The sequence below is a fragment of the Rhipicephalus microplus genome, chromosome X (genome assembly GCF_043290135.1).
Source record: "Rhipicephalus microplus isolate Deutch F79 chromosome X, USDA_Rmic, whole genome shotgun sequence".
Classification (NCBI taxonomy): domain Eukaryota; kingdom Metazoa; phylum Arthropoda; class Arachnida; order Ixodida; family Ixodidae; genus Rhipicephalus; species Rhipicephalus microplus.
In genome coordinates this window covers 52,891,338-52,916,954 of record NC_134710.1, presented here as the reverse complement: position 1 = coordinate 52,916,954, position 25,617 = coordinate 52,891,338, and the positions used below count along the sequence as shown (strand labels likewise).

Genomic DNA, 25,617 nt, shown 5'->3' with positions numbered 1-25,617 from the left:
CGTGTCTTGTCTATTGAGATGACGTCGTCGTCATTTCTGCTGACCGAATCCTTCGACACGCACAAGTAATAATGACACTAGCTACGCAACAGCCAGGCACCCACTATATGCTCATGTCAATATAAAATGTGTATTTAAAAAGCAGCTTTTTTTTTTCGAAAATAAACTGATAGGCCAAGACAACTGCAATTGTTTTCATTAGTTCAGCCAGGAAAAACAAAAGTACCATGTCTGTAAACGCACGCAACAAAGGCAAGTATTTAAAATGTGTGCTCAGCAAGCTAGCCGAGTGAAGATAGTGCATCTACAATAGTCCTTGTGCCTTCACAAAAGCACATTGGTTGGGGTTACACAAGAACAACAAATAAAACCATACTTTTGGCAATTTCCTTTGTTCAGTGGCCATATAACGTACTTCTATTCCGTATACCGTTTTCCTTGTTACATCCGCTTGAGGCGCCGCCCACACCAGAAGCTCCTACGTTTTTAAAATTTAGCCAATGAAAAGTGGTCGTTGTCGCCTATAGAGTGTGAACAAGAGAATTCAGCAGTTGGCCCAGTTTACATTGAAATATAAAGAAATCATTAGTATATTCTGGGTATTTTGAGAAGGAAAATTTAAGAACTTTAGCAACCTTTCGGCTAAAAATTGTAAAGGGGTCAATTTATTTCTTCCGCAAGTGGAAAAATGCATAGTATTTTCTGGGTATTTTGAAGAGGAAATTTTAAGCACCTTAGCGACTTTCTGGCTGAGAGCCGTAAGAGGGTCGCATATTCTATTTATTTTATTTGTGAGAATATAACAAAAAAACCATCCCACGTAAATTAAAATAAATTTCATTTAGAGGCTTCTATCGCTAATATGAAATGAATAAATTGATGAAAGTATATGATAAACTTTTGTGTTCTGAGAGTTGAAGCCACATGTTAGTCATTTTTGCATTCAATCCAAGTCACATAATGGCTGTTGTGTGTTGAGTGAAAAAAACTGATCGTCTGTGTGAGCCGCGTTTTGCGTTCTGTGGCATATAAATCTGCAAAAATAATGTAGTTGTGACTACCGGGGAGTATTTTCGTCGCTGAAAGATATGGCAAGCTGCAAAATGCAATTACAACACCTTTGCTTTACTAGACGAAAGTGACGCCTAAACTGTTTGTCGGGCATGTCAAATGCAACCTCAACATCCCTCTGGCGCTTGTGTTAGGTTAGGTCTCATAGCCAAATGTAACAGCAAAGGTGGCTTGCTCAGCCGGCACTGCCATTTTTCATATTCCATTTGCGACGGATCTACTCCCTGGCTGTTCCACCGTAGCCTGGAACCGATTCGGTTTATTTTTCCATAATAGGCGCCTACTCTTCATTTTGACGTCAACACGATTCGGGCTTCTGAACCGTCACTTGATTGACAGGTTCAACGACCAATCAGCATTCATTTTTGCAGATTGAGCGCACACTTGCAATTTGGGACATTACCACAATATGGGCTTCCCACTCGTCACTTGACTGACAGGTTGAACGACCAATCGGGGAGTGCCATCGGGGGCCAAAAAAGGAATAAGGAACAAAAAATAGCAGTTCGTTATACGGCCACAGGAGCTACCCAGTGCACAATTACAGCTGCCACCAAGATCAGCAGCACAAGTATTTTAAAAAGTCTTACGCCAAATCATAGGCAGACTAAACTTATGTAGGAAGAGAAAAGAGCTTGTCAATGAACTGTGACTAAAACTTATTTAGGTGTCTTTATCTATAGGAAAACTTTTTCAATGGCACAAGATATATCACACAGGAAAACCCGGTGGGTGTAAATGTAGCAGGGGCTCCACCCTTGAATAAGAAAATAAATAAAGAAATAAATAAATAAATAAAAGGTAACTAAAATTATTCAATAAAATAATAAATCAATATGGGGCAATTATTTTGTGACTTATCTAAAAGAGCCAAATCCAAATTTTACGACTGAATTCTAGCAATAGTAGATTATGTACACTTTAATTGCAAAATGGCTTTGAGGTATATTGATACCATGAGTACAACAATGAAAAAATCATGGGAGTAGGGAGTAAACTCGATCATACTGACACTAGCAAACAACTGCGTTTTCCTCAGTTATGCTTAATAGAAGTTTTGCTCTTATAAAAGAGCCACATTTGTAGAACTGGCTCTCAATTAAAATACAATATGAAACTATGAGCACATTTGGAACAACGAAGTAGAACAAGCGTGATCATTATTATTGTGTCCACCTTTGTGGATACAGAGTCTATTTTAGTCCCTTCTTTCTGCATCTGCCTTGTTATGACACTAAAACACTGAAATGCAAATCTTGGCCGGTATGCCGAGCCCCATAAAAAACTCATGAAAACGAATTTCACATGCACTACGTAAGTGAATAAAGAATTTGGTCTTACCACCCTGAAGCTCTCCTTTAGCAGCAAGCTCCTTGAGTGCCTCATACTCCCTTTTGCTTTGGTCATTTTTCCTCAGCAGATGCTGAATAGCTCGACTTCTGCAAGCAGTAGGTGAAACTTGAGGCACTTCAACAGCCATCACTGGTGACTGTGGTGCAGGCCTGTCGACACGATGCCCTAGGGGTACATCCTCCTTGACGTCGTAGTCCTGCTGCTTTGGTGACGCATCTGGTACTGCCCTGGGAGGTAGCGAAGGACGCTTTCTCCAACCCCAATGGGTCGTTCCAGAACCTTTCACTGTATTGTCCCATTTCTCCTGTTGAGAACTGTTGCTTCCTGTCAAGTCTGAGCCTTTGAACCCTGCAGGCTTGGCTGACGACTTTACTTCTGCCCTGTTCAGTTGCATTGCGGCGGTATTTTCAGAGGGCTTCGAGTGAAGGTCGGGGAAGTCCTCATTGTGGAATTGGGGGTTTTCAACCAGGCTTACACCCCTGGTTCTGCGACCACCACGTGCTCCTCCACCGCGTCCTGACCTTGACCGGAGGGTGTAAGCCTCTTTATTTTCCCAGCTGCGCTCGTATTTGTTAGGGCCACGGCCATAGCGCCTCCATCTCCGAGCTCTAGGAGGCATCAGTTCTAAACGAATATCGTAGCCATATATTCTGACAAGCTCCTCACTTGATTTCGGTCCCTGCTCCTCCTCACGATACATGTCATGTTCCCAAACGCATTCTTCATGCCAGAGCTTCTTTGGTCGGCGAGAGCCCCTGCCATAAAAAAGGAAGACAACTTGCAAGATATGCAGGGTGGAAGCGGGATTCGGGGTTTTTGGAGCAGCTTTGGGAGCAGTAATAATGCGGTTTTGGAACAACTTTGGAGCAATAAAAAAGGAGTTTTGGAGCTGCTCTGGGGCTGCAAAAGGTGTGTTCTGGAGCATCGAAATTCAGTTTTGGAGCAGATTTCTCAAGCCACACATCACTGTTAATTAAATTTTTGCAATCTGGTCAACACAAAAAATTTCAGTGGTTTTCACTAAGCATGCAATGCTGATCAAGTGACTAAATTTACCCGAAATTCATATATATTAAACCTTAGAAAATCAAATGTGAAAGCCCTGCAACTAAATAAACAACATAAGTGGCACTATAGACCTCAGACGAATGAAAAAATTCGGTGTTAAAATGTTGCAAGGTTCAAAATGTAATTAAAACAATGCATCTAACATGAACAGCACCTGATGATATTTGGTGTTTTTTGGCGCAAAAGCCATTCGATGGGCAAAGAGCGCCAGTACATTGGACTAGAGATGTGGACAATGATTGTGATTAGCGGCTGTATAAGGGCCTTAATATTCCTAGGTGGGTAAAAACATAGAAGTAATAAAATCATAACCATGTCGTGAACTGAGTGCAGTATCAATGGATGACGAAAGTTTGTGACATCAAAAACAGTGATGGACATGTATGGCATTAGCACAAGTGCCTTGATTGTTCACATCTTTGCGTCCAAGGGCCGTGAGGAAAGTGCTTTGTTCAGTGTAGCCACCACAGCGGAGACTTCTCTAAAGAGATCGTGCTACAGAATACTCGGGTATGTCACATGAAAGATACATAGTTCTCTCAGAAAAGCAAACAACGATTTATGTGTGAAAAGTGGTTCCCTACTAACGAACATTGCTGGGTGAAGTGGTATGTGTTGTTGGCAGGGTAAAGGAAAGGGTTGTCTCCTCAGCGTGTCTAATTATTTACACTGGGCTAAAATGTAAAGTACTGTGAGTGCTTCTCCACATCTATTACACAAAGGTGGATCGCCACCATACAAACGAAACGAATGTGTTGTGTGTGCATGTCCTGTTCTTAACCTGGTAAGTATTACTTCTGTGTGGTGTGATTTTGATACTAGCGGCCAATAACCAAGTTGCGGCTTGATGACATTCAATTTATTACCTGTGTGTGTGTCCCATATGCTCTGCCAATAACCCCCGAGCTTTCATTTTAGAAAAGCTTTCAAGTCGAGAGCAGGAACTGGTATTGATGCATTGGTAGCGGTTTTGTTGGCGGAACCAGCCAGCTGGTCCACCAGAACGTTGCCTTGTATTTCACGGTGTCCTTGCACCCAGAAAACTACAGCATGCTGCTTGGATGAGTAGACTGTGCATAAGAGTGAATAAAGCGAGACAAGGACAGGGTTTTGTGCTTTTTATAAAGTTTTCAGGGCTTTTACTACGCTTAGGGAATCTGTATATATAATTGCCTTTTGTAGTTTTATTTGTTTATTGTGTTTAACGGCCGCAAGTATTGCATAAGCTTTGTTGGTGAAAATGGGTGAATGAAAGTGCAGAACGCCGGCTCTCGAAAAGGATGGGCCAACAGCTGCGTACAAGACAGGAGTGTTGGTGTTTGAGGCATACGTACGGAACTCAGGACATGCGTATTTCTGTTGCAATTCTAGGAAATATGTCTGAATATGTGCAAATGGTGCATGCTTCATAACCTTCAAGAAAGACATGTCCCAATCTATCGCCTGCCACTGCCACGGTGGCAGGCTTACTGCGGGAGCTATCAAACGGCGTTCAAAAGGCACGCGAGTTTCCTTCGCTAGGCCCCTCACACATAGTGAGTACGGCTGTCTCATAGAAGGTGGTTTTCAAACACAGCAAGGTTTGACATGTCATTAATTGTAGAATGAGAAGGATGTTCCTTGTCTGTGTTCACTTTAAAGGGATATGCTGTAGTCAAAGACACTTTTTTTAATATTCACCCTAGAGCAATGAAACTTGACCTGTTTATATAACTTTTTATGCTAATTTCAAATTTATAATTAGTTGTCTTGCAAGTTGCTTACTTTTAGCTCTGCAGTATGACAAAGCGAGAACCTTAACCCCTTTTCCTTGTTTTCATTCCTAAACTGATTTTTTTGCCATTCATAGTTAATAATGTTTCAAATAAAGTGTAGAATACAAATAACTAATTAAGAAGCACATACAAAGTACATATTATGCATAAAAAATAATAGACATAAAAACGCCATATTTCTCCTACCGTAGCAAAAGTTTACATAAACATTTTAGTATAAAATAAAATATTGAAATATAAACAAGATAGTTGTATCTATAATATTTTTGAAAAAGTTTGGACAAAATTTAATACAGATCCGCTCACTAGAAGTGCCCGAAAAAGGAAGTGCACATTGGAAAAAATGACAAAATTTTTGTTTTGATAAAAACTAGTTTTAAAGTTAAATTGAGTTTTTATTTATGAAAGATGTCTATAAATTTGATGAAATTTGCACATCAAAAAAAAAAAAAACAGTCCTTCTTGTAGTGGCCACTGCCTCTAAAACACGCCAGCATCATGAGTTTGCCTTTCTCAGCTTTTTCGAGCCGGCTCCTCACAAACATTTCGCTCACAGACAGGGCCGTGAAACACTTGTCAAACTTTTTCCGCTCTATCTAGCAGAGCTTTGTGTCAACTACAAGCTAGAAAGAAGTTCGACAGGACTGCGAAATCTAAACTTAGTCCAGAGTCGAGGGACACAACAGTGCCGATGTCATTTTGATGATGATGATGATGATGGTGGTAGATTTTAGTGGCGCAAGGGCAACTCAGGCCAAAGAGCGCTAAACACAGGGTTTTTCGTTGGTTCAATAATAGAAAAAAATCTCAGGGTGGCAAGAATAAAAGAGTGGGGCATAGGGATTAAACTTAAGTGTAATGACTATGTGTGATGAGTTCAAAACGGTCTAAACCCTTTTAAAAAAGTCACGCAGTGGCGGCAATGGTCTTTGTCAGGACAAGGAGTGTGTGCTGCATGACAATTGGTAAGGAAGTCTCAGCAGTTCTCTCAGGATTGAGAGAGGGCTGAGATTAGTGAGAATACGTAATTAAGTGCAGGAATCCAACATGAGCTAAGAACTTTAAAACTACTTTTATGGGAAACATTGGATCGTCCCCAAGAAAAAATAAAGGGTGAGGCGGTATGTGGCATTTGTATAGCTTTGGGAAGTGATGCAGTCTTTGTGGTTCAAGGTACGGGCACATAATTAAAACGTGAACGGCAGATAGCACATCACCACATTTTTCACAACACGGTGCAGGAGAATTGCTTAAAAGGTTCGAGTGTGTTGCATGTGTATGACCGATCCTGAGTCTGCTCAGTGCAACCTCTTGATGCCTGTTACGTTTTTCAGGAGCATATCTACCTATTCTTGGCTTTACTCTGTGCAATTTGTTTTCAATTGCTGTGTTCCATTCCTCTTGCCATTGCTTACACTTTTGGTTTCTGGTTAGCGGCCTGAAGTCCTCATATGGGATGACGACTACGTCTACTGTTGGGCGGAGTGCAGCGGACTTCGCAAGTCGGTCCACTGCCTCATTGCCAGCTATGTTGCAGTGTCCCGGAATGCAGCATAGCGTGATTTTAAGCTTGGGTCTGTAGGCTGACATGAGGCAGTTTAGAAGGGCATTAGTCAATGAATATTTATGTGTCTTTGCGGAAGACAATGCAGTCACTGCACTGAGGAAATCTGTGTATATGATGGAGGCTGGTTCTTTCTTCTTTATGATGTGCCTTATACCTAGCCGTATGCCATAGCACTGAGCATTGAATATGCTGGTATGTTTATTCATTCGCTGGATAAGCCAAACTCTCTCCTAGTAACTCGAAAATATGTCCTGATCGGCCCTACTGTACAAACTTGTAGGCACGCTCAGCCACGTGCTCGCGTGATGTAACTCATACCGAGTGCGATAGTACACCACCTTGCGGAACTCCTATTTTTTGGACAAATGATTGGGAGAGAACACTGCCCACTCAGACACAGAATGTCCGATTTGACAAGTAACTTTCGATTATGGTAAACATTCTGCTACGCACGCCAAGGTGGGACAGGTCTCTTAGTATTCCAATGTGCCATGTTGTATCGTAAGCCTTTTCGATATCGAGGAACACAGAGAAAAAATATTTCTGTGGAGGAAAGCGTTTCTGATCTGTGCCTCCATACGAACAAGGTGGTCGGTGGTGGATCTAACCTCTCAAAGTTTGCACTGAAATGGGTCGAGCGAATTGTTAGTTTCAAGGACATGTACAAGTTGGTAGTTTATCATTTTTTTTGAAAAGTTTGCACAAGCAGCTTGGAAGTGCAACAGGCCTATAACTCGAAACTGAGGAAAGGTCCTTTCCCTCTTTTGAAATGGGAATAATTATAGCCTCTTTCCAGGAAGTACCGATAGCACCAGAAAACCAGATAGCGTTGTACAAGCAAAGTAGGGTTTTTTGCATTTCAATTGGTAGGTTTTCCAACATTTCGTACACTAAACGATCGGAACCTGTGGCGGAATGACTGCAGGAGTATAGTGATGTTTGGAGCTCGGCTAAGCTGAAAGCTAGGTTGTATGGTTCGTGTTTTGTGTTCTAGTATTTACTTTTCAATTCTTGTTTTGTATCATTGGAAGGCTTCACTGTAGTGCGAAGAGCTGGACAATTGTTCGAAGTGTGTGCCGAGGAAGTGTGCTTGATCTTCTAAGCTGTCACCTTGTGTGTTAATGAGAGAAAGTGAATGTACTTGTCTTCCTGCTATTCTTCTAACCATGTTCCATACTTTAGCCTTCTGAGTATATGAATTGATGCCCGATATGAAGTTGTGCCAACTTTCCCTTCTAGCCTGGCAGCGCATCCTCCTGCCTTTATGTTCTTTAATTTGATGTTTTTAAAATTTGTAAGGTTTTCTGCTGTCAGAGAGTCTCAAAGCAGCTTCCCTGCTTTATTTTGCTTTCTACGTGCATTATAACACTCACTGTTCCATCAAGGGACGTATCGCCTAGTGGTCCGTCCAGTTTGTGGAATATACTTTGTTGCAGCATCAATAAAAAGTGCTGTCAAAAAGTCTACAGCTGCATCTATGCTTAATTGACATATGTCCGACCAATTTAGACAAGTAGCTTTTCTGAACTTTTCCCAGTCCGCTTTGTCTGTCTGCCATGTGGGAGTATGTGGAAGACCTTTGTCTATATGTGTACTTAGAATGATCGGAAAGTGGTCATTTACAAAAAGATTGTTGATCACTTACTATTGTAGCAGGAATAGAAGCGATGGGGACACAATGCTGAGATCTATGCATGAGTAGCTTTTGTTGGCGAGGCTAAAGTATGTTGGTTCTTTGATGATGATATGTAGGTTTTAATGGTGCAAGGGCCATGTCTTGGCCAAAGAGCGCCATAGAAAAAGGTGAAAGAGTGGCAATCATTTGCAATGTAACAATGACATGTGAAGTATATCAACTAAGATGATGCTACAGGGCTGTATAGGGGCCTGAAAGTGCTCGCCTTAAGGCGGATAAAACATAATATCTTAAAACCATGTGAGTGAGGTGAAATAAATAACTAAAAGCTAATGGCAATACTCATAGTAAAAGAATAAAGAAAACTTTGGGACCGACATCTTATTTAGCACATTTGCCTCATTAGTGCCCTTAAACACAAGAGCTGCGAGGCAGGGTGCTGTCTATGCGGCTACTGCAACAGCAACCTCCGGATGGAAGCCGTGCTACAAGTCACCTCGAAATATAGTGTTAAAACTATGTACTTTTTTTAAAATGCCAACAATGATTTTTGTTTCCCTACCAATAAATATAGAAGGGTGCAGTGGAAGCTGCTATTGATACGGCAGTAAAAAATGTTTTTTTTCTGTTAGCATCCAACTCCCTGTACTGGACAAGGATGTGGAGAACTAAGTGCTTCACCACATTTGTCACAGCTAGGTTGTTCACCATTACACAGAAGATATGAATGTGTGCTGTGTGTGTGTCCTATTTGTAGCCTGGTAAGTGTTACTTGTCCATAGCGTGACTTAGATACTGATGGCCAATTTTCAAGTTTGTGTTTGATAATATGTAGTTTATTTTTGAGTCTGGCTATCCCATAGGCCCTGCCATATGCTCTGAGGCTTTGTTTTAGGAAGTGCTTCATGTCAAGTGCAGAGACAGTCAAAGATGGGTTGGTGGCAGCGTTATCGTGCACGGATACAGCTAGCTCGTCCGCGGCCACGTTTCCAGCAATCTCGCGGTGCCCTGGCACTCAGCACACCACAACATGCCGTTTGAGTGCGTAGATCGTACATAAAAATTAATAAAGTGATACAAGCACAGGATCTTTATGTTTTTTTATTGTTTTCAAAGCTGTTACAACACTCAAAGAGTCCTTGTGTATAACCGGGCATTCTAGTTTTAATTCCTTAATATGTTTGGCAGCCACAAATAGTGTGTAAGCTTCTGCGGTGAAAATGCTTATTTGTGGGTGCAGAATACCGGAAGCTGAAAAGGATGGCCCAAAAGCTGCATAAGACACAGAAGTGAGAGACTTGGAGGCATCTGTAAAAAATTCAGGGCAAGCGTATTTGTGTTTAAGTTTCATGAAGTACGTGTGTATATGTGCAATAGGTGAATGCTTTGTCACTTCCACAAAGAATACATCACATTCTATTACCTGCCACTGCCACAGTGGTAGGTGTGCAGCAAGAGCCATGAGAAACTGTTCAAAAAGCGGCACACCTATTATCTCGGCTAGGCCCCTCACGCGAAGTGAGTAAGGCTGCCTCATAAAGGGGCAATTTCCAAAAAATGCAGAACTAGACAGATCATCAATTATTGAATGAGTAGGGTGTACCTTATCGTTAATCATTTTCAGGTAATTGATAAAAGACATGTAGACCTCTGCAGGTAGAGTGACCACTCATTCAACTCAGCGTAAAGGCTCTCTTCAGGGCTCGTTCAATAGGCACGTGTAGAGAGGCCGATGCCCAGATGATGTACAGGATCCAGAATCTTCAATGTGCTTGACCAGCTTGACTTATATACTATTGCCCCATAGTCAAGACGTGAAGGTACCAGGCTTTTGTACAGATTCATGAGGCACTCTCTGTTGCTGCCCCAGGATGTGTGCGACAGTAACTTCAGTTCATGCATTAATTTTTAAGGTGTTTGATGTCTCATACGTGTGTTAGTTTTGCATCCAAGATTATACCTAGGAACTTATGTTCTGTGTTTACGGCCAGACGTTCACCTTTCATGACAATCTGAGGATCAGGGCGTAAGCCTCTTCCGTGTGAACAGGACACATGTGCTTTTTTGTGGGTTGACTTTCAACCCATTTTCATCAACCCATTTGGACACTTTCTTTATTGCAAGCTAGACCTGTCGCTCACAAAGGCCGAGGGAACACAATTGAAAAGCTATCTGGATGTCATCAACATATGTGGAGTAAAATATGTTATGGGGTATGTACTGACGGAGAGAGTTCATTTTTATAATGAAGAGCGTGCAGCTCAGTACCCCACCCTGTGGTACTCCGGTTTCCTGTACAAATGTTCGGGACAAGACATTGCCCACTTGAACTCGGAATATGCGATCATACAGGTAAATTCAATGATAGTGAACATATTACCACGTATACCCATATGCGAGAGGTCTCTCAATATTCGAAACATCCACGCTGTATCATAGGCCTTTTCCATGTCAAGGAATACAGATAGAAAAAGCTGGTTATGGACAAAGGCTTCACGTATGCGTGTCTCAATTCGTACGAGATGATCAGTGGTGGATCGGCCTTCTCTAAACCCGCACTGGTATGGGTCTAGCAGTTTGTTTGATTCTAGGAAGTGGAGTAGGCGGCAATTAATCATTTTTTCGAAAACTTTACAGATGCAACTGGTTAATGCTATAGGCCTGTAATTTGATGCAGGCGACAGATCCTTACCTTGCTTAAAAATCGGAAATGTCATAGCTTCCTTCCAAGAAGAGGGGATCACACCAGAAAACCAGATAAGATTGTAAGGGGAAAAGAGAGTTTTTTGTGTTTTGGAGGGTAGTTGCTTCAGAATTTTATACAAAATGATGTCAGGACCTGGGCAAGATGTGTTGCAACAGTTCAGTGCTCTCTGCAATTCTGCTAAGCAGAATGTTTCACTACAAGCTTTGATTTTTTTAGATTTCCTTTCTAGGTTTTGTTGTTCCAACTGTGCTTTGAATTTTTGGAATGCGTCAGAGTAGTGTGAGGAGCTTGATATATTTTCGAATTGTGAACCAAGAAAGTTGGCTTGGCCCTCCAAGCTTTCTCCGAGAGTATTTACTAATGGGAGAGAATATGTTTGTTGGCCTTTAATTTTCTGGACTTTCTTCCACACTTTTTTTTCATCTGTGTACGAATTGATGCTCCTAATAAACTTTGTCCAGCTCTCTCGTCTGGTTTGTCTGCATGTTCTCCTTGCCTGCGATTTGACCTGCTTAAAATTTTCCAGGTTTTATACTATTGGAAAATCACAGAGCAATGCGCACGCTTTGTTTTGATTCATCCGAGCTTTCCTACAGGCATCATTCCACCATGAGACTCGCCGTTTAGAACTCATTCCGCTCGTTTGAATAATGCACGTAGATGCGGCATCAAGAATAAAAGCTGTAAAATACGCGACAGCATCAGCTATGGTCAGAGAAGACAACTCAGGCCATGTCATGTGGGTAAGAGTTTGGTACTGTTCCCAATCAGCTGAGTCAAGCTTCCACCTCGGAACCTGCGGCGATAGTTGGCCTCTTAGGCACGCTCAAGATGATCGGGAAGTGGTCACTCCCACAAAGGTTTTTAAGAAGATTCCATTTAAAATCGGCTAAAAGTGATGGTGATGAAATGCTAAGATCTATGGAGGAGTATGAATTGTTTGCGAGGCTAAAATATGTAGGCTTCTTTGTATTTAAGAGACATAACCTAGACGAATAAAGAAGCTGTTCAATGAGACGTCCTCGAGTATCACAGCACATTGCAGCGCATGCGAGCGTCACCTTACAGGGAATTGTGTGCATTAAAGTCCCCTAAAATCATAAAGGGTTCTGGGAGTTCGTCTAATAATGATTCCAATCACGCCTTTGAGCTGATGGTGAGGTGGTACAGTCGAACCTCAATATATCGAACAGTGCGGCAAGCGCGAAATAGTTCGATATATCCAGAATTCGGTATAATAAAATCACGAAAAAAATGCGTCAACAGCTTGCTGAAAACAACCAACGAACCGTTCAAGCATGGTGCAGTAAATACTCACTTGAAGATTCAAACATAGTATTTATTATGTTGGTTTAATATATTGAAAAAGAGTAGCCTGCTTTTTGTTGGCCACGGCGTGTTTGACGACTGCGTCCTCAATATAGTCCAGCGATCCATACGTGATAGGCCGGTGCCTTCAATTGCGCCGCAGTGGCGGCGCACAAGGGCCAAGGCAGCTACGACCTCAGCTGATGTCAGGAGCGGGGCACCATCAGCGCTTGTGGGATCCACCTCGGCAGTCTTCATTTCGCTGCTCAGCAGTAGCTTCGGCGACAATCTCAACATTCGTGAGCTCCGCCGTTCGGAGTTAGGCCTGTTGCACGCTGTCGCGCACCACAGGCCAATCTCTGAATGCAAGAACACTGCGAGCCCAACGACCGATGCCTGCCGATGCTACGGGGGAGGAGCTTGCAACAAGTGTGCAGTGTGCCGTTGACACCATAGAGACTGCAAGGACTGCAAGCTGCAAGGCTGCGGCGTCAGTCCGGGTGTAAAGCGCGCACATGCGCGCCCATGCCGGCTCGCCTGACTGCTTTTCCTTTCCCGGCGGCAGCACGGACTGTGTCTGAGACAGTTGTGGGCGTCCTTTTCCTCCTATACTTTCCTCCTCAATCTTTACCTCCCACTCCCCCTTCCCACGCGTAAAGCCGTGTTGGTGCCTTTGTATTGAAAGAAAATAACAGCCCCGTGCTTTTCGCTTCACTTTCCTCATTTAGGAACCTCTACCTCAAGGCTGCGGCACACGTACGCCGCTACGTCAAAGTGGCGCTTTCGTCGCCATCGATGTGTGCAGCATTCGTAAATGCCCGCCGCTCTACCCCTACTTTCGAAAGTTGCGGGAATGAATTAAAAAAAAGTGCTGTGTGTAGACAAGATTGAGATTGGTTAATGTGTTTTATTTTTTTTGAAGCGGTCGACAAGAGGTCGCCGCTCCTTTGGCACTACCGGCGCCGTTTGGATATAAGTGGTGTCTATAGCCGCCTGTGAGCCACTAGACACCCGCTCCGAAGAGGGATCTAAGTGTCGCTTAGACTTCACCTCAGTCGATGAAGTCTATGCCATCACCGGGGAGGAGGTTGTTGGGGCCTCCTTGGTCTCCTCATTGTTCTAGCTGCTGTCAGGGCTTGTAGAGGCCACTGGTGTGGACTGGTTTGGCTGTGGGCAGGGCAGTGCTGGCTGCTCCAACCAGAGGGGCAGGTGGCTTTGACCTGGGCACGCTAGACGTAGTGCAGGTAGCCGCCAAAGGCCATTGTGGTGCCACCTCTCGTTGCACCACTTCAGTGAAGGAAGTTCTCAGTGCGAAAGACGATGAGACTCGCTGTCACGCTTCACGGAATGCTATGTTTTCGCTAACTTTTATGGTGATAATTTCTTTTTCTCTTTTCCAGGCTTGGCACGCTCTGGAGTATGCGGCATGGCTGCCTTTGCAGTTTGCACAGTGAACCTCATCATATTCGCACTCATCTGTACCGTGACCAGTTATGCCGCATTCACCACAAGTAAACTGACCTCAGCAGGTCAGAGATGCGTGTCCGAGTCGCTGGGATATAAAGCAATCTCTCGGGTTAGGAACGCACGGACGCACACGAAGTTTTACGTAGCCGGTTTTGAGTGTCTGGGGTAGAATGCTTGAATTGAAAGTAAGTATTAAGTGCTTTGTTACGGTTTCTGTGTTGTGTGTTGTTGTGTCTGATTTTTATGCGCTGTACATGTGTTATGCCTTGGTCTTTCCATCTGTCAAAAAGTTCATCTTTGCTTAGTGTCATAAGGTCTTGATCGGATGCTACACCCTTCACTGTGTTCAGAGTACCATGTGTAGTAATTGATACAGAGATATTTCCAAACGCTACGAGGTGTGAAAGTTCGTTTACTGTTTTTTGTCTTTTATTTCGAGAAAACTGTCCTCACTTGTCATCTTTGTGGCCTTATAGCCGGTCCCAATGGTGTCTTTTAAGGACTTGGCCACGAAAAAAGGTGATATTGCTCTGGCTTTAGTTGATATTTCTTCACACTGAAGAACATGGTATCTTGGGAAACTTTTAATGTTTTGGGAGAAAAACAAAGAGGATGCATCGATGCGTACCCTTTTCAGGGCACGATCGGTTACAGGAGGGTTCTGTGGTTTTAAGAGAAATGGCTTCTTCGGCAGAAAAATGGCTTCTGTGACAGATACAGGTGTGGTTCCGAAAGAGGTGTGTTTTGAGAGATTTTCGTACTGGGCCCTGCTTTGTACTGCGAGAAGCTCGCCACTAGCCAGATAACCTGTACCGAGGGTATTGGTGAGACATTTTGATACGACAAATGAAGCGATTTTTCTTGAGTTCTTTAGTGTTTCACAGTCAATCACATAAAAGTGCGGGAAGATTTCTCTGTGTTTTAGGAAGACATTCAGCATTCCTTTGGTGCACACTCTGTTAAAGGGAGGGCAATCAGACAGTTTGGGGAATAGAACAGAGGCCATAAAATATATATAAATTAGGCAGCCATGCCAGCCGCCCACCACGGACCCCAACATGGGGACGTAGCAGTACAATGATAAAATGGCATGCCAGCACCAGCTGTACAAAGGCACTATAACCCAATATTCTGTGACCAAGAGAGGGCACATACACAAGGTTAACCCTTGCTACCTGGAAGATGGAAGTAAACAGAAATGAGCAAACGACAGGAAAGATTGAAGGGAGAAAAGACGAAGATGTAAGAAGAAAGAGATGAGAAAAGGCGACTGCCGGTTTCCCTTGGGTGGGTCAGCCCAGGGATGCTGTCTACGTGAAGCCTGGGCCAAAAGGGTGTGTTGCCTCTGCCGGGGGGCCTGAAAGGTTAAATCACACGGATCCCCTTTTACCCGGACGCTGCAAAGCCATGCACTAGGCTAGGTGTCGGAGAGGTCGAAACCCCCCCATTAGCTCGGGTCCGTGGTGTTGCTACACACCAAACACCTGCTTCCACAGATGCCCCTGTGGGCGATGAACAGCAACTCAAGACTAGAGATGAGCTACTATATAACTAAGTTATCTTAAAAGTAAATGAATAGGGCTCTATACGAATGTAAAAAACCTATGTTCCAGTCATTGAACTGCCACAGCCGACACGAGAATCACGAGGAAATTCAGATCCGCTCCCCCTGCTATTGCTAGACAATTAAGTGAATTTTTTTTATTACGATAGAAATTGTATGGACACTCGACGGGTTTTTGCCGTTGCCGCCATGTTTTGCGTAAACTACAAGTTGGTACCACTCCTCATGCATCGTGAGTTTGACCCGCATGTAAAATTGTGCAAGTTGAGGTCATAAGTGCTACTCAAGCAGAGATTAAATGAGATGACCTATCTACGCCTCTTGGAGTGTGCACGCGTCAGCATCCCACCGCGTGTTAAAACTGTCATCAAATGCTCAAGCAGAGAGGAAACACGCTGCCCATCTTAAACAAGCATGAAAAGACGTGGGGGAAACAGAGGGGTTGCTTGATGAGCAGCAGCCATGAACATTGATTCTATCCGAGGACGTAGTTGCAATAGCTACAATGCCTCGATGTGCTCGTTCACCTCTGCTCATGAATCGAGGCAATCTAGCGATAGCTGGAGTGCGCGGTATCGACAAGCATCAGCGTCCAGCTCGCAAACCGTGCTATGTTGGTGTGCTCTCAAGGGGAAGAGATTGTGCGATAAGAGCATTTCTCCTTGGAATGGACGTACTTATTTTTTCTTACACCAGCGTCTTGTAGTTATCAGTGTCGAGATGTCGGATCCAAAAGAGTTAGCTGTCAGCCTTCCCATTGTCACGAGTTCGTAATGTCAACAAAGGCAGCAGGCGCTGTTTTCATGATTTACTTTTTTATTTTGGCCAATTTGTGCCCGGAAAACGAAATGTCATTCTACAAGCAATACACCCTGCAGACTGATAGCAGTGAACATAGAGCGTCAGCCGTTGCATCAGCATTTACACATGTGCCATCGAAGATTCTAGCGTTATCGCTAGAGGTCGTGTAATCTCATCGAAAGGTTCTAAGATTATCTAGATGGTCACCAGTCATTCGGGTGCAATTTGCTCAAAGTAAAGTTACATGCGTAATGGTGCAGTAGCAAGAATAGAAAGGAGCGCGTGCGCTATGACCACTACAACATTAAGAATTCTCCGGTGGCACACACTTTTTTTTTTCAGCTTATATTGCAAAAAACTCGCCACACCGATGCTGAGCAACTACCGAGCATAGCACGCGCTCGCAGTTGTTCAGCAATGATGCGGCAAGTATTTTGCAGCACCACTGCCGTCTTTAAAATTTGCCTGACAGCTTGGCTGTTAAAATATATGCAGAGTCGCATGATAAGGTATGCACGCAAGCGCCACCTTAACAAGAACCATGCATTATGTTCAGGTGGCGCAAAATTCATGTTGATCCGAAATACGCCGTTTGATATGGACACCGTTGCGTCCTTTGTACAAAGTAGCCGAAGCGCATAGCTCGGTCAATGAGGAAACTCTCAACTAAATTTGCCATTGCATGTGCTAATAGCTGTTTAGGCATGGCTTGGTGCGGTAGGTCAGATTGGCGTATTTTGGCACAATCAGCGTAGCACTTTCACCCTTGGATATTGATTGATTGATATGTGGGGTTTAACATTCCAAAACCACCATATGATTATGAGAGACACCTACGTGGAGGGCCCCGGAAATTTCAACCACCTGAGGTTTTTTATCATGCACCCAAATCTGAGCACACGGGCCTACAACATTTGTGCCTACATCGGAAATACAGCAGAATACTTTAGCCACTAGACCACCGTGGCGGAGTCCACCCTTAGATATGGCATCATTCATATAGGTATAGCTATTTTTACAATAACAGTGGATTGATAAAACTTATTGTTCAAACACCATGTGTGATTGCAAATAAAACATTAGTTGCAAGCTAGCGATGTATGTGCATCTCTCTTTTGGTGTCCTTGTAGTCGTGCTTTATATCCATATGAATGATGAACCCCAACCAACTAGCCCAGCAATGTGCATTAGGAAAGAAATGGCAGCAATTCCACCCACAACTGATTACACAGAGAAAGCTTTCAAGGACTTGCTTTTAAGGGCTTGCAGGATAAGCAATGAAAAGATCATGCAAAAAATAACCCGTCAAACATGTGGCACTCACTTGTCATAATCAGTTTTTTTTTCTGGTACCTCAGATGAATCTTCATCTCCTACCACACGGTCATCATGCTGGTAAAATGCACCTTTCTTGGGGATGTACTGAGGGTAGCGCTCGTCTTCATCAAAGTCCAAAACTTTATCTTGGAGATCAGAGGGATCAACATTCTCCTGAAAGAAACATCAGGTTCATCTGATTTTACAGGTGAAACTCAAAGACACCGATCGAGTAATCCTGTACTTTTGCTTTCTGCTCACACAAATGCCCAGAAATAGGCTCTACCGTATTTACTCGCATAGTAGGTGCAACGCCACTTTGGTAGAAAGATATCAATTTTTTTTATTTACACGCATAATAGGTGCACCTTGAACTTGGCCATCATTAGTAGTTCTGTCCCGTATCAACATGATTGTAGTTTGACCCCTCTTACGTTATTTGAAGTGAGAAGAAAATAAGAAAAAAGACAGTGGCAGCACTGCGCCAGCTTCGTGGATCGCGCAGTGAGGAAGGGCAGTTGCCTTTGTTTCAGAGTACCTTTGCACCGGCGCGTGCGTGGCTTCTATTGTTAAATGGCTGAGTGCCCTACGCATGAAACTTGTGATCGCGTCCTCGTCAAATGCCAATTGAGTTTCTTGTTGAGAAAAGCATTGTCGTAATCACATTTGCTATCTCATTAAAACATTCAGCTTTCAAACACATGCTTTTGCCATTGCTGCCAATACCGGAATCGGACAAGCTCAGAGGACTTTTGTCGCCATCTATTTCCTGGCCTCGAACATAAACATTGTGTCATGCACGCTGCTCTTGGATCAGTGCTTGAGTGCCATCTTTTTGACACCCAATCTTCATGTTGTCTAGTACAAGCTTCCCGACACGTGACGGACCGTAGGCTAGGCCTTAATCACTGTCCATGCTTTTTGGTGGCGGTCGCAGGCAATCAAAGTTGTGGTTTTGACTGGAATTAATGTAAGTCGAACACGGTTATATTGAACCCAAATATACCGAATGTTCGAGTATATCGAACTCGCAAGTTATCCTTTTGAAATTCGTTTGTAAAAGTATAGAAATTTGCACTTTTATATCGAGCGGTATTTTTACCCGCCTTTGGATATATCAAACGCCGCGTGAGCTGGAAGGCACGCTTCAGCACTTCCCCCCTCTCCCCCGCGATCTTCATGGCTCCACGCGCGAGGTGGACGAAAAAGGTAAGGGCGAGAGGGCTCAGAATGCGCAATCTCCAACTTGCGGAACGGCTTTTTTTTTCTCTTTCTCATGCATTCCCCGCATACTCACGTGTCGTCTCAGAGAGCGAAAACGAAGGAGCAGACCTCCTCCTCCTTTTTCCTATTAATTTTTGTTCCTCCTTTGCAAGGTTTGATCAGCCAACCACAGCTCACGCCTTTTGCTGTTGCCCTTGCAGGTATCCATCACCTCGCAAGCACTTTGTTGCTCTCGAGCTATCGCGTCGCCCACGTACCACCGCATGTGCCGCATTTCTCTTTTGCATGCGTGGTGTGCAAAGCCGCTGCGGATTTGAAACGTCGACTTCTCGTATAGCTATGGCCAGTGTCGAGAAGCGCAAAACCCTTGAACTTACAATGAAGATGAAGGCTATTCTGCGTGTTGAGGTGGGCAGAAAATGTTTGCCCATTGCGGATGACTTCAACACACCACAAAGCACTGAGTAACCTTGTTGAAAACTAAGGCAGATATCACAGCAAAGGCGGTGCGCTTCTGCCCACGGGAATGTAGAAAAGGCACTCTATGTTTGGTTTTTAGAAGCGCACACGAAGAATATTCCGATGGATGGCCCGATGCTGATCGCCAAGGCCAAATGGTTTGCCGCTGCTCTTGGGAAAACAACTTCTCTGAAAACAGCGGGTAGCTTCACCAATTTAAGCAGTGCTACAAAATTTTTGGAAAAACGATTTCTGGTGAAAGCGAAGCTGTCAGCAGCCAGGACATCCAGCAGAGGATGACGAAGGAGTGGCTGGAAATCTCCACGAAGTTTCTCCCGCAGAGATCTTCGATGCCTGGCGAGATGTGAAGACGGGCACAGTGGGCAATTGTTTCCGCAAGGCAGGCTTTGAGTTGGTGGAACTTGCAGAAACCAGTGAAGATGAGGAGGAGTGCATAGACGATGCGTTTTGCAAATCGTGATATGACCGAGACTAGCGTTTTGAACATTTCAAAAACGAAGAAGCAGGCAAAGGTTAGCGATGATTTTTCACGCAAATTAAACATTCTGTTGTTGAGTGTGTGTGGAATTAGTTGTCATTCTTGAATGCACCTATTGTGGTGATAATCCTCTACAGGTAAGCTCGTAGGGCCTCAATTTTTTTGTATCGAATATTGTGTGGATCACAAATGATGTTATAATAATTCAGCTCACGATATTGACGTTTAAAAACAGTTACATAAATGTGTGTTGTTTTGATTTGTTATTCCAACTGTGTCGACTGTGTCTGTGTTCCAAGAGCATGGCGATCTCCAATTCGAGGTCCCACGAACGATAAAAAGTTCTGAAGGCACGAGTCCCTGCCACGCTCGTGCACACTATTGGTGATAAAAAGGCCCGTGGTACAAAACCCGAGCTGTGATGTGAAACGTCCTTAGGAAAAGCGAGCATTGTCCTCTGTGCGGAGCTCAACGAAGAAGGTCGAACAAGTCGGCTGCACTCTCTCGGCGAAAGCGTCATAAACCCGGATCTGGAGGTAGCAGCATGAGGGTGTCAGAAAGCAGCTGTCGACCTTGGTAGACACTAAGATACGCTCTCTGAACTTGCAGCACCTCGTAACAGCAAATCTAAAGACACCTGTCACTCTTCACCTTCTTAAGAAGACGACTGCACCCCACACCAGTCGCTCTTCACCTTCTTAACAAGACGACTGCCACCCACTTGACAGTCACCGGAGTGCTATATTGACAGTTTGGCCGGGCGAAGAAACGCCGAAGACACAGTAAGGCCTAACCTGCCACAACATGTCGGACTCAGTTTTGCAAAACACTCGAGCTACTTGTCGAAGCCGTTTTATGGAGTGCAAAGTCCAACTCTCTTGCACAGTTTGCTGCGCAATAAGGTGCCACTAGCCTGAGCGAAACAACTAAATATTAAGTGTGTTTATGCAGTGAACACTTAGAAAAAGAGCTACGAATTTCTCTCCACAATTTGGACATGTAGGAGAACCACCATGAAGTGCTTGTTGGACCACTCATCAGAACCACGGTAAAAACAAAAGCAGACGCAACAGGTCTGCACACTAAGAAGAAAGGCCCGAGTTGACACTACTATTACATTGTGAATTGCCATAGACGTAAAGGGCTTCAGCTTTAAAGATTTCCGTAGCTGCTGTACGAAACAGAATGAGGTGAGCACTGCAAATGGGCCATTACACACAAGTGCTTGCCTTGAACTCGATGTCATGCGATGCTCGCTTGCACATGCGAGTTGTAGCTCGATAAAATAACAAGTATTTTTTGCACTGTACCTGCAGTTTGCGTAATTTTTTTGAAGCGAGGGTAGATTGACGGTAAAAGCTTTCCAGGTCCGTAATTTTAAGAAAACAGCATGCCTAAACACCAATAAAAAAAGGGGGAAAGGGGGGAGGTTTATAGTGGCCTAAGCACAAACGCTTCCAGGTGGCTCCCTCTGCACAACCCGGTTATGGCCAGGGCAGCGATTAGAGCACTTGTGACAGTTTTTTTGCAGTGCTGCCTGGGCAGACCCTGATGTTTTAAATCAGATAACAAGCAATGGTGACAAGTGGATCATGAGGCGGATGCTGATAGACAGCAACCAGACAACGAGGCTACGTCACTACAAAGCCAACGTCTGAATAGTAAGATGAACGTTCAAACTAGTGCGTGACTGTAGAAGAGAAGCAAGACAGAGGCAATCTTGGCTCGTCTAATTAGGGGCTAAAATACTGAACTTGACTTGGACTGTAGTTAGTTCTTGTTTTGAAATCTAGGGATTTGTAGTGAGCAGGTCGGTCCACTGTCGAAGGGAACACGTGAGCGCATGGCTCCCGTTCTGCGCAGTTACATGCACAGGAAGCAGCGAAAAGCAAGCATATGTGTAAAATGAGGTGGCACATTTCACACATTGTCTGATACTGAAACGATCCTTGGCCTGAGCGTGGACGCGCTTTCGCGGTCCTGCCGAACATTAGCAGCTGAAAAGTTGTGCGAAGATTGTGAGAGTTCCTACTTATGAATTTCTGCACTCAAGGATGAGGTTTGCTCAGGGTCAGGCCTGTGCTGGTTCTTCTGCATGCCGCCGCCAACTCTATGTCGTCGGCTCAGGTGTCTGGTGCGTCTAGCAGCCAACACACACAGCATATCTCCACCGCCCCGAAGCCCCCTACATGCTCGACAGTCTTGACTATGTGTCTTGCAGCCCTATGAAGGGAAAACGAGTAGTCTTCAAGTTCGCCTGTTTCTGGTTGCATTTTGTCCTTTTGACCAGGCACATCTCCCGCTTTATGACTGTTCACGTATGATGAGGCTTGTTGGTTTGTACTGGGCGTTGACTTGCACAATGGTTGTTCCTCCATTTCAGGTAGATGGGCTAAGTGAAATATGTTCCTTCTTGGTCGGTATGTCACTACAACATAAGACATCGGAGACCCCGCGGACGAAGTAGCGTTCCAGTCTTGTTCTGGTTCTTTATCCAAACTGTCTCTCCTGGCTCTGAATCTCGAATGATTCGAGCTCTGTGCCTTTTGTTATTATTATTCTTTTACTGTCTCTCCTGGCTCTAAACCTCTAAGGATTCAAGCTCCATGCCTTTTGTGATTATTATTCTTTTGCTCTACTAGACCCTGCTGTTCCTAAGCCTGAAGCACTTGCTTGCCTACCATGGTGGGTTCCAGCGAACAACATACCACAGCGCGAGAGGCATTCTCAGACATTGTTGCATTAACAATGTCGAAGGACTGAAAACATTCACAAGCGGTGTAGTTCTGTAAGCCTGAACAGCACCATAGCTGTCTCACACATTCTATAGTCTCTATTTACGATCCACACAGCCACCTCAATGAAACTATTGCTTTGAGAAAAACTGGGGCTTTATGTTACGTGCTTGAAGCCCCATTCTCTGGTGGAAGGCACAGCCATCAAGTTCCTTCTCACTTCCCGGAAGATTGGCAACTGCAATTTCAACGATGTATGCAAGAACTTCTCGTAGCAAGACCTTTCTTAATTTTTTTCATACTTCTTTCTGTTTCTGACAGACTACAAGAGGCGTACGCAACAGGTCTGTGGACCTGATTTTTTTTACTGTCGCAGAACAGCATTTATCACAAAATATGAGACATCCGCCAAACCGCATTTAGAAGAGCGCTCATGGGATGGGCTATTTCTGACATGTTCGAGTCAAATTCTATGAGGTAGTTTATGATTCCCTTAAACCTTCTCTGCTTCAGAGTGTTTGAAGGAGGTCTCATGTCTACGATAGCCTGCACTTTTGAAGGACGAGCATGAATTCCTTTGTTATCAATGATGTGTCCCAAGAACTTTATCTTTTGCACATTGAATTCGCACTTCTAGTGGTTTAGTATGACACCACGCTTCTGTAACCTTTGCAGAAGCTTTCTGAGACTGGCATTGTGCTCTGCCTGCATCTTTTAATAAATCAAGATGCCATCAATGTTACACATCACCTTCCAGATTAGTCAGAAACTTATACAGAAACTGCGCCTTTAGTAGACCTCAGGTGCAGAATTGATTGCAAAAGATAGTCTTTTGAACCGGTACCTGCCAAATGGTGTTATAAATGTGGTAATGTTTCGGGACTCCTCTGCCAACTCGAACTGCAAAAATCCTGAGTTTGCGTCAACTTTTGAAAAATAGTGAGCTCTGGTAAGTTCTACAAGCACATGCTCACTCACAGGCAGAGGCTGCACCTCTTGCTCTACAAGTTTGTTCAGCTCAGTGAAGTCCACACATATTTGCACATCTCCAGTAGGCTTCTGAACAATGGCCATACCAGAACGATACTGTGTTGGCTTCTCAACTGGCTCTATGACTCCAAGCTCATCCGTCTCTTGCAGCTTTGCCTTGGCTTGCGACATTAACGGTAAGGGAACTTTTCGAGAAGTGGTCAATGCTAGTGGTACAGCATCTTCTTTTGGCTTGATCTTGTATGCAAGCTTGATTTCACCTATACTAATAAAGAATTCAGCAACTCAAACTCTGGGTTGACAGCTTCACTTTTTTGACTAATGACTTGGTTAAGGCGTTTCACAATGCCTAGTTTTTCACTAGATGCCCCTGACAGGAAAGGCATCTGACCATTCACGATGTAGATACTTCCTTTTTATGACAAGTCATTTATTTATTTATTTATTTATCTACAGTACCTACAGCGCCCGCGAGGGGCATTAGTGTAGGGGGGAGATAACGATTTCGAAATGCAGAAAGGCGACAGTCCATTAACACTGAGTTGAACATAAAAGAAATACAGATACATAATAAAGCATCCAATGGTGACACGTAATAAACATTGACGTGTATGAAGGTACAGCAGAAAAAAAAAAAGCTGAAGCGTAGATCGCTAGAGAGATGAAACGAAAGTGTAGGCAACTTTAATGTGTGCTCAGGCTACGATAAAATATGATGACCAGCGCAGTGGCGAATGTTTCCCTGGACGCGGCTACAATTTCATGAGGTAGTTTGTTCCATTGCTTAAATGATCGCAGAAAAAATGAATATTTAAAAAAGTTATTTTCTGGTAGCGAACTCGCACACTTTAAGGGGGTGATCAGTACGAGCAGATATATACGTATGCTCCGATATGTAGTTTTCTTTGTGAATACCCGTTAAACCATGGAATATTTTGTGAAACAGAGATAAACGTAAGAATTTACGCCTGTCTTCAAGAGGAGGCCATCCTAAAGTACTCCTGATTTCGAAAGATCTTTTAGAAAAGTTGTAATCACCCGTGACGAAACGGGCCACTCTCAGCTGCACGCGTTCTAGAGCGTCGACGTTCACCTTAAAAAAAGGGTCCCACGTGCTGCATGCGTATTCTAAAAGTGGGCGTACATTCATCATATACAGGATTTTTTTCAGGCTGGCCGGTGCTTGTTTAAAGTTACGTCCTAACGTCTTAAGAAGTTTAATGTGTTGCTGGCTTTTGTTACGGTGTAATTTATGTGGGCGTTCCAAGTCGAATTGCTGGAAAAAATTACTCCTAAATACTTATATTCTGTTACAAGGGACAGTTGTGTTGTATTCATGACATAGTTTGCCATTAGCGGGTGTCTTTTGTTTGTGAATCTTAAGAGGTTGCATTTGGACAGGTTGAGTGTCATGTTCCAAGTCGCACACCAAGACATGATTTTGTTCAGATCATTCTGTAGCAGTTGACTATCTGATTCACTTGAAATTTCACGGTAAATACAGCAATCATCTGCATATAACTTCACATGGCAAGACAAGTGTTCAGTAAGGTCATTGATAAATATAAGAAAAAGCAGGGGCCCTAAGACGGACCCCTGTGGCACTCCAGATAATACAGAGACATCAGAAGAGCGGACACCATGAAGTATCACGCGTTGGTTTCTATCTAACAGGTACGCCTCCAACCACTTCAGGAGGGTGTTCGGCAAGTTGAGGTAGGACAACTTTAGTAGTAACAGGGTGTGAGATACGGTATCAAAAGCTTTCCGAAAGTCTAAAAAGATGCAGTCAACTTGCAAACCTGAGTTAATAAATGCTGCGATGTCATGGCAAAATTCTACAAGCTGAGTGTCGCAAGAAAAGCCAGCCCTGAAGCCATGTTGCGTTGGAATAATGAAGCTACCGTATGATATGGTATGATAATGAAGCTATGGTATGGTATGATATGGATAATGGTATGAATAATGCTATGGTATGAACAATGAAGTTATGGTATGATATCACTGCCGTAATCATCCCACAGGTTGGGTCCCCTCAAGACCTTGTCTGGCTTCTGGTGATGCAGATTCTTGAAA

The 25,617-nt window shown here is 43.7% G+C and overlaps 1 protein-coding gene across 14 annotated transcripts in view; it reads right to left on the bottom strand.

Annotated features, from left to right (window-relative positions):
• Positions 1-25,617, bottom strand: part of LOC119176042 (uncharacterized) — a 475,621-nt gene that overhangs the window by 220,028 nt on the left and 229,976 nt on the right. For all 14 annotated transcript variants that reach the window (XM_075881071.1, XM_075881080.1, XM_075881083.1 and 11 more), the window contains 2 exons: positions 17,642-17,808; positions 2,413-3,179 (listed from right to left, as the gene is read on the bottom strand). In XM_075881071.1, the coding sequence (XP_075737186.1) occupies positions 2,413-3,179; positions 17,642-17,808 (934 nt within the window). The remainder of the gene's footprint in view (positions 1-2,412; positions 3,180-17,641; positions 17,809-25,617) is intronic.